General features: G+C 41.7%; 2 protein-coding genes across 2 annotated transcripts in view; both read right to left on the bottom strand.

Moving 5' to 3' along the window:
• Positions 1 to 495, bottom strand: part of LOC108499950 (endogenous retrovirus group K member 25 Pol protein-like) — a 3047-nt gene extending 2552 nt beyond the window's left edge. Inside the window, exon 1 of the mRNA XM_017820313.1 lies at positions 13 to 495. Within this exon, the coding sequence (XP_017675802.1) occupies positions 13 to 488 (476 nt within the window). The 5' untranslated portion in view covers positions 489 to 495. The remainder of the gene's footprint in view (positions 1 to 12) is intronic.
• LOC108499949 (endogenous retrovirus group K member 11 Pol protein-like) lies at positions 234 to 4158 on the bottom strand. The gene is made up of 2 exons (XM_017820312.1): positions 3906 to 4158; positions 234 to 2991 (listed from the first exon to the last, which is right to left on the bottom strand). Exon 2 carries the CDS (start codon positions 2487 to 2489, stop codon positions 498 to 500), a length of 1992 nt encoding a protein of 663 aa, XP_017675801.1. The 5' UTR covers positions 2490 to 2991; positions 3906 to 4158; the 3' UTR covers positions 234 to 497.
• Between the last annotated feature and the right edge of the window lie 5515 nt (positions 4159 to 9673).

The following is a 9673-nucleotide window of genomic DNA, read 5'->3' on the forward strand; positions in this document are numbered from 1 at the left end:
TGGTGTTCATACCTGCTATGGTCTGTATCATCACAGTTTAAGAAATTTAGAACATATGACGCTTTCCATAAGCGTTCCTGGGGGCTATATACCGACTCCCCTCTTTTTTGTCTTTGAAGCATTTCCTTTAGTGTATGGTGAGTTCTTTCTACAATGGCTTGTCCTGTGGGTGAATGCGGTATACCTATGGAATGGAGTACCCCCCAATCTGTGAGAAATGTTTTGATTTTTTCAGAACAATAAGCAGGGCCATTGTCAGTTTTTATGGTTTTTGGAATTCCTAGGATTGCGAAACAACTGAGCCAGTGTCTGATGACGTCTTTGGCTTTTTCTCCCGTGTGTGCTGTTGCATTAATGTATCTGGAATGCGTGTCTACTGTAACATGGACATCTTTTAGTTTACCGAATTCAGCTATATGTGTAACGTCTGTCTGCCAGATTTCATTGGCTGTTATGCCCCTGGGATTAACCCCTTCCTTAGCTGGCATTGGGGTAATTCACTGGCAGTCAGAGCATGACATAATTATGTCTCTGGCCTGGTTTATTGTAATTTGGAATTGTCTCTTTAATGAACGTGCATTTTGGTGGAAGAACTGGTGTGAGAGTTTAGCCTGTTGCAGAATTTTGGGAACTGTAGTTACCATAGCAGTTGCATCAGCTTTTTGATTGCCCTCTGCTATGGGTCCCGGAAGTTCTGTGTGTGACTTAGTGTGCATTATGTAAAAATCAAATTTTCTGTGGTTGATAAGAAACCATATGGTACGAATTTCTGTGAATAAGTGAGGATTAGTGACATCTTGAAGGAAGGAGGCTTCGAGACGTGAGACCAACCCTGCTGCATAGTGAGAATCTGTGACAACATTCATAGGTTGATCATGGAACAATTCAAATGCCATGCGGATAGCTGCTAGTTCTAAAACCTGTACAGAACCTTGGTCCAAGGTTTGTACCTTATTGTCCCATTGTCCTGTGGCAGGGTTCTTCCATGTCACGGCGGCTTTTTTCAATTGTCCAGACGCGTCAGTGAAGAGTGTGACTCCATTTACTGGTCGTAGTTTGCAGCGACGCGTGGCCATCAGGGGTAGATTTCCTATTTCCGCCCAGAGTTTATGTTTCGGGAGGTGAATGGAAATATTACCGTGGAAGTCCGCTAATGCAGTCTGAAACCCAGCGTCCTCTGCAAGAAACCAGTCTAAGTTGTCTTTTGTGGCTGGAATGTAGATCGTCTCAGGATCCCTTCCATCCATCTCCTGCAGACATCCTCTACCTTTCATGACGAGCTTAGCAAGCATGTCATTAATGGTCCAAACAGTCTTAGGTGGAGAGTGGGGAAGAAATAACCATTCTAGAATTCTCAAAGGGTCAGATTCTGCCTGATCCCTTTGGAAAAGGACAGCAAAAGGTTGGAACTTGCTGGATATGATGGCGAGGCGAATGTGCAGGTCAGGGTGTCGTCGTCTGCTTTGCCTGTTTTTGACGGCCTGGGAGCATACTTCCAGAGCTTGTTTTGCTTCTGGGGTTAGGGATCGAATAGATGTGAGAGTTGGGTCACCTTTAAGTAGCTCAAAGAGGGGGTGCAATTCCTCTGTTTTGATCCCCAAGACAGGCCTCAGCCAGTTAATGGCTCCTAAAAGCCATTGCAAATCATTCAGGGTCATAGTGTCCGTTACTTTGAAAGTCAGTGGTTGTGGCATGATTTCCTGTTGAGTGATCCTCCATCCGAGGTAGGTCCAAGGTTGGGTGCGTTGAATTTTTTCTGAGGCAAGCTGCAGACCTGCTTTTTGGATGGCGTCAGTTAAGGCAGTCAAGGTGGATTGTAGTTCGGTCCCGTGTTTTGCTGCTATCAGGATGTCATCTATATAAGGATAGATGATGGTTGAAGGGTGGAGTTTTCGAACAGGGTGTATGATGTTGGCTACCACTGTCTTACAAATCATCGGGCTGTTTTTCATGCCCTGAGGCAGTACTGTCCAGTGGTATCTTTGCATGTTTGTGTTTTGAGTGGATTTAGAGGTGTGTATTGTTTTATGTTGCAACTTTGTGGAACATCTTTGGGCTTGTGTTGTATGAGGGTTTTGTTTGTTTTGCTTTCTCAAGGCTCTTGCAGTTACTGTGCATAAAGAGTTATGTGTTTCTGCAGTTGAAATTGTAACTGGTTGTTTGTTTACTACTTGTTTAAGTTTGGCTTTCCATGTTGTATATGGCATATTGTCTAACAGCATTTTAAAATAGTGAGAAGTAAATACTTGATTTGGGGCCCCTCTTATTATTATTCTTACCCCCTGTAACACAGAAGAACTTTTTATAATAGCAGATAATCTGTCAATTAGTAAAGTTGTCCTTTTGTGACTTAGGAAATTAAACATGGTAGCTGATAGCTGTATGTCTGCTGTGTTTTGCAATGTTACCTCTAGGTTGTTGATTCTGTCAGGAGGTGGATGGTGTTGTCCCAGCTGAAATTCTCGCAGTACAAAACCAACAGCTGTCATCGCCAGCAACGCAGTCAGTACACGTGTTGACCACTTCAACGTCGGTAGCTTCGACTTTGCTGATGGTCTGGGCTTGGGTAGGCAGATGTTCTGTGTGCTTTCCCAGTCTGCATCTTCTTCCTCGAGCTGAAGTAGTAGCTGTAGCCATGTTTGCTGTTCTTCCTCTTTTGCAGGATTCAAAACTGCTTGTCTTTTTTCTGGTTCTCTTGTCTCGCTGAGTTCAGTTTGCCACAGCTCAGGTAAGCTTTCTAGGGAGTCAATATCTCTTCTTCCTCCCCTATCAGGCCATCTTCGGCATAGAAGCTGTTCTGAGGCTGGTGAGGGCTGTGGGTTGGTTTCTTGGTAGGAGAGCCACAGTGATGCTTTAACTGTTGTGCATTTGTTGTGAGTTGGTTGAACTGGTGGTGTCGGAAGAGGCACTTTCACTTCCGCCTCACGGCCGGAGTAAGCTTGCTGTGTCCATGTTGCTGCGTGGCTGTTCTGCAACCGCAGAACATGGCCGCTGCTCAGCCAAAGGGTGTTAGCGGGCTGCCCTGGCTAAAGGGAGCTATCAGATTCTCTTCTGTGTCCTCTATAGATTCGCCGTCTATTTGTCCATCATAGTCATCCTCCCCCCTTCCCGGCGAAACGCCTGAACCTGGGGGTGACAGCTTCACTTTCAGCGCACGGCAGGGGCAACATGGCGGTGCCTCCGGTGCCACTCTCCTTCTGCACGTTGACTGTGCAACTGCCGTGTAACGGTCACCCCGTAACGGTCCAGGGGTAGACGCTGCTCTGTAACGGTCCTTGGCTCCAGCAGCACCGCTTGCTGCTCTGTATGGCATGGTCTCAGCTGCAGCCATGGGCACTGGCACAAAGCCAGCATCCCCCCTGGCTGCCATGCTCATGCTGCCACCCCCCAAGTCATGCTCCTCCACACCACACATTGCCACTGCACCGTTCCCCCCAAGGGCTCCCCCTTCCCCCCATCCCCCCTGTCCAATGTACATCCCCCCCCACGCGCCACTCAGTCGGTGGGGGGGCTGGGGTTGAAGGGGGGGGTTGAGGGGAAAGGAGTGAGGGGGGGGGAGTCCACTCTCCCAGGTGCATTTGCCTTTCTGTAGTGCTTATTTAAAGCTATCATAATGTCCTTCCATGTAGCTAAATTCTTGAGGGCGTCTGTTTTTCCTTCACTGTTTTTTTCAATAATCTTGTTCCCTATTTTCCTCCAAGATGATACTTGATAAGGTCCAGTTAGAGGTAATGCAGGTTCATGCAACGAAATCCAATATAACAAGTCCCATAACTTACTTTCTTCTATGGTTATACTCTGTTCTTGTAAAAGTTGAGAGATAGCTTCAGCTGTTTGTTTGATTTTTGGAGTAATTCCCTCCTGACAGGTAAACCACCCTCCCATATTCACCAATTTTTGGTTACCTCTGTGCTGAAGCTCTGTTGTCCTTTCTTCTGGTCCTTTTTTCTTTCTTTTTTGTTCCTTTTTGCCGAGGTAACCCAGTGCGCTGAATTTTTTCTTTTCTTCCTTTTGGTTTTGGCGATATGGACACCCCCGTACAGGTTCCCCAGAGTTGCTGCTCCTGGTTGCCGGTAACCTGCTGAAGTCCCTTATCGGACGGCCATTTGAGGTGCTGTTCAAGGTACAAACCCCACTCAGACAGGAACGAGTGCCACAGCAGAATTACCGTTTATTCCAACTGCCTAGGTTTAAATACCACACTTGAACATATCACATGACCTTTTAACCAATGACAATCAAGTATTGTCTGAGACCACAACTCCCATGGTTCCTTGTTACATTCTTCCTGCCACAGACCATCTTGGTATTCCCTCTTGGATCAATATCTCTGTTAATCTACAAGTCACATAAATTAAACTGTGGGGTTTTTTTGTGTCAGCTGAGCTGATTGGTAGTCTCAAACATCATATCTGGGACTTTGATGTGACCCTGTTTAGACCAACTGTTGTATGGACTAGCTAGCTCTCTTTTGCATGATGTATTTTTAGTGCTTTTGGTGTGATGTCATTCCCTGCCATCAGTTTCCAATAAGAAACTGCGTAGAAATCTGTCAATTCTGAGAGCATTCCTGCTTGGCAGTCAACTGTCTCTCTTGAAAGTCACTGTGTCTCAGTTCTCAGCTCCTTCGTGAGTAGACTCTTGTGCTTTTTATCTAGCGAAATAAGGTTTCTTTTTTTTTCCTCCCCTCTCAATTGGAGGCATTCATGTGAGTACAGGTACAGGGCTCCAGTAATAAGAAGAGATGTGTTTATATAGAAACATATCTCAAAGATTCATTGATGCTAAGCCATTACAATGTTTTTGAATAAGAAATTCCTATGTCTTTTTTTTTTTTAGTTGTCTTTGATTCCTTAAAGGCATGGTTTGCAAAATATTTTCTATTTAAGAGCCCAGCTTACAATTACATGAAATATATGACACTAGTCTGAAAAGGCTAATCCTACTTTTACCATTATATTCTCTTGATATTCTACCCTAGGCTTATTTCAGCATTTTAGAATCTATAAGATTATAGAACATGATGGTGTAGTGTGTCACCCTACATGGTCAGAAGTTAATTGGTATTTAAAGGCTTTAATTCCCAGAATCTGTCAATGTTTTGAAGTTCTTTTTAACAGCAGAATAGAAAGAGAACAGCAGAATAAGGGCATTACAAGCATATGAGTGAGAAGTAGGAATTTAGACCTAAGATATTTAAATAGCTGAACATGCTTCTGCGTGGAGCTCTATTTTCATGAAATAGATTATTTGCCACCTTTAAGAACAGTGAATCTGTATTTTTCTGTAAGTTCTATAGTAAAATAGCACCTAAGGAGATAAAAATTTAGTCTGAATTAAATTTTAATTTCAGTAAGCATGCAGTGAGTAAAGGGTGTAAGTAATAGTTACCCAGGCATCAGGAGAAGCAATGCCTAAAATCCCTTGTCTCACTTAGAATGAGTTGTAGTTTGTGTCTCAAGTGGCAAATCATTCATAACTTTGTACCTCCTGTAGCAATGTTCATTTGAATCACCTGATGTATGCTTTAAATTCAGCATTATTATTGATTAAACATTTGATTAAACTCATTTGATTGTTTATGTCCCTGACTTTTATGAATCAATTTCTTCAGATTAAATGAGCCATTTTCAATCCATGGAAACTAATTTCCAGTCTGTTGATTTGTTTCCATAGAAAGAAATTTTGAGCACCACCATGCAGCTATGTAAAAATTATGAACCTTTTCTTGATGGTCATAAAATACTACTGAATGCTTAAAATTATATGTACTATAAATCATATTGCAGTAGTTTTTGTTACAGCTAGTGGCTAATAAAAATCCCACTGGGCAGTAATATTATGCTCTAAGTACTGTAGTTATTCTGATTTTCCAGTTCACTGGCTTCATATTTACCATCTTCTATGTGAGTAAGTATATAGAATATACTCAAAGTCCACAAAAAACACCATGCATTCAAAACAAACGAGCTCTAAGGCAAATGACTTATTTCTATTGTGGAGAAATTATAATGATATACTTCAAATAGAGAAAATGGATTAGTTTTTCAATGCAAGCCACATGTTTTGGATTCTTTAAACAGGCTTGATGCCCTCAGTAAAGTCCTACATAACTTAAAATATCTGTAAATAAATATAATGCATTCTTCTCTGAATACTGTGTGCAATAAATTATATTTTATAAACATTTAAAAAATGTAAATAAATTCAGCAAAAGAATTCTATAATATGTAAACAGAACAGTGAACTCTCCATATTCCTAGGCTTTAAGGAGTTATGGATATAAGAATCAAATATATATGTGTATATACATATATATGTATATACACAAGCTTTGGTGTCATTTTAGAAGACTGAGTAGGGAATCTTCCCCACTTAATTAAAAACAAAGTAAAATGGTTCAAATTTGCCTAGCATGTCTGCCATGCATTAACTACAATACTCACAAATGACTTGGGATCAGACTGTAGGTAGATATGATTTTCTTTTCTATTGAATTATCTTTAAAAATATTCAGAGTTCTAAAATTTTGGTTTCACTGAGAATTAAAATGTATTCTGAAAGAAACTGTGTCTCAGAATACAAAATGTTCTTTGATAAACCTCAATTTTAAGATCCTTGAAGCAATTAATTTGGTTAAATTCTTTATAGATTTTTACATGTGAAGGAATGAGTGTCTGCCTCCTCCATTTGCTCATGCCAGGGCTCCCTCTTGCCCAGCCCAGTACCCAGGAACCTGTCGTCTCTGCCCAGGCTAAGGGACACAGCTGCCACTGTCCTCTGCAGGTTCAACCAAGTCATGAATTTTCCAGAATCACAAGCACACATTTGTGGATTCCTGGGTACCAGCACAGACCTCCTGACTACTTGTCATCCCTGTCCAGATTCTAGCCCCTCTTAACCACTTCACAGGTCCCCTACTCTACAGCTGGTCCAGCTCAGTGCTCACAACAAACATGCAGCAGGCAGACGCTTGTCCCACAGGCACCCCACGCTTGTGGGTCTCCCACTGAATACCAGCATAGACCGTGTCAGCAACTGACACCCCTGTTGAGACCTGAGCCCCTACTGTCCAGCAAGCACAAATTAAAGTTTGTGAATACACACATCACACACAAAGACAGTTTGGCAAAAATACAGTCACCGCCCAGCAGCTGGAATAGGAATAATGGCCAGTCTTCGCGAGCGAAGATTTGGGAAAGGTCATTAACCCTTCGAGCCTGCGCAGTGGATTTTTTAGGTGAGACACAGCGTGCGCTGAACTGAGCCCACCCTTTAATCCTGAGGTTCATCTGCCGGGGCCAAGGAAACTTGGACAGTGGTAGTGAGGCCCCCAGGACGTAGGTTTGTTTAGAGTGACCTTCTCTTAGATGGATTGCCTTACAAGCTCCATCTGCCCGGGGGGCTGGGAATCGAACCCGGGTCGCAGCGGTGAGAGTCCTGCACCCTAACCACTAGACCACCAGAGGCCCGGAATAGGAATAGAGGCTGTGCTAAGGGCCCAAGTGGGCAGTACTAGGTCCTTCACTCACCTCACTCACCCTGTTCCCCTCAGTAGATGGTTTTTGGAACACACATAATTCCTGTTCCACTGTCTGGGGTCTACAGATCCACACTCACTCCTGTTGCTCACTCACTCACTGGGCCCAGTGGCCCCAGCAGCTGACACCACAGTTCAGGGGAGCCCACAGTCCAGGTCTGACTCCAATGCCTGATACAAATTTCACACACACACAGGCCTCGCCAGAAGCTGGTATTGAGTTCTTTCAGGACACGTACTTGGGATAGAGAGTGAGATTACACAGAAAGAGAGACAAGATAAAGCACAGTAGGATATGAGAGACAGGACAGACTTCATCAATCAGGTGCAGGGCTCAGCCAAAAGGACATACTCACTGGCAATGTTTTACACATAACTGGTGCTTTTCTGCTGATCCCCTTTGCTTTTTTCCCCTGCTCCCCTTCTCCTACACACTGACTCATCAGCTGACACAGTCCCATCACCCCTTCTGATACATATGACACCCAAGTTTTCATCCTTATCAGCTGCAAAGTGCCGCTTTGCCTGCAGTTCCTTGATAGCCCATGAATTATTGTCACTGACCAGGTTGGTTTGTCATTGTCTGTGTCCCTCCCTTTCCTTATCTTCCCATTTGAAAAAAAGCTATTCCACATCCCACATACTCTTACCAATTCATGCCGCTGAGAATATGACCTCTCCCTTATGTGTCAGGCAGATTTGTCTCTGCATGTTCCGCTTTGTGGCTTCTTTGATCAGGTGTCCTTAAAGGAGAAGACATGCTCTTCCCACATAAACTTACACTTCTAGATTCTCTTTGCATAAGAGTGCATAGGTGTGCAAAGTATGTATAAGAGTTTTTTGATTGCACTGCCTTTGACATTTGAATATGGGGCCTATCAGACAGCATGAACTACAGGCATGAAAAATTGGAGCTAATGCTACTGTCAAATACATCAAGAATTCGCACGTTAAAAATCATATTTGTACTTGAGAATTATTTTATCAGATTAGATATATTATCAGATAAAGAATCTTCAGTAAGAATAGATGTAAGAGCAAAAAGTTGTTCAGATTTCCTATAGTCTTATAGTTGTAATAGTAGGATTCTCTAAGAATCAACTCTGAGACAGTTGATAAAGAACCAGACATGTTGAAAATAATTATTTGTAGGTGAAATAGACTTCAGGATGGTTCCTTTATCCCATAGTCCCACAGACATCTCCATTTACCTCATACTGCTTCTGTCACTGCCGTCTTGGAATCAAGGAGGCAATTCAGTTCTGAAAAGAACTACATTCAGAAAAAGGAAATGTTCTTATTTTTTCTTATAATTGAGGAAATATATAGTACAGAATGATCGTGCTACTCCACAAAGTACTCTGTATACCATGAAGTACTAATCATTTACTCAGCATAATAAAGTCTAAAAAAGTCAGTAAGTTCTCCAACATTTAGTGAAAAATTTAAGATTATTTCTCACAAAGCATTCATTCAATATATGACCTTGATTTCTATGTTCAAGAGGCACGAAGATAGGAAAGAAACTCTATATATAAGTCAAATAAATAAATGTACTCTCAGTGGCATGGATTTGTCTTTTACAATATACTGCACATATCACTGGTGCCAACATCTATTATTACTGAGATAATCTGTCTCTCACAAGAGATATGATATCCTCATCTTTTCTATTAAAACACTTTCTTTCCTTTGCTTGGCTATGGATGAACTCTTCCATCAAACTATCTCAATGATTACCGTATTTTTAAGTTAAATTCAGAATAAATTGTTCTCAGCTTGTATGTAATTTCAAGTTTGTTCCTTCTATTTCAACTCTAAAAGTTGACTTGTATGTTTGAAATTTTTTTAGTTTTTCTGAATACACATCTGGTCTAAGGAAGGCCTATATATTTCCCTACAGACATTGCCTCATTTAATATATTGCAATACTGATATCCCCATTAGAAGCAGGACTGATTTTCCACTCTCCTGTAGCTTTAAATGCAAACGTATTTAACTACTAAGTTTTGAAAACATGCTTTTAGTCTTTTTATCTAAGGTATTAAATATCTTTAGTTAGTGATATATTGACCTGGATGAGTAAAAATACATTTTATAGTGCCATCAAATAAAAAATTATATCAAAGATTT

The sequence above is a fragment of the Lepidothrix coronata genome, unplaced genomic scaffold (genome assembly GCF_001604755.1).
Source record: "Lepidothrix coronata isolate B3197 unplaced genomic scaffold, Lepidothrix_coronata-1.0 Scaffold81, whole genome shotgun sequence".
NCBI lineage: Eukaryota > Metazoa > Chordata > Aves > Passeriformes > Pipridae > Lepidothrix > Lepidothrix coronata.

Excerpts from the sequence above, each read along its gene's own strand:
- LOC108499949 (XM_017820312.1), bottom strand. The coding sequence starts at position 2,489 with ATGACAGCTGTTGGTTTTGTACTGCGAGAATTTCAGCTGGGACAACAC.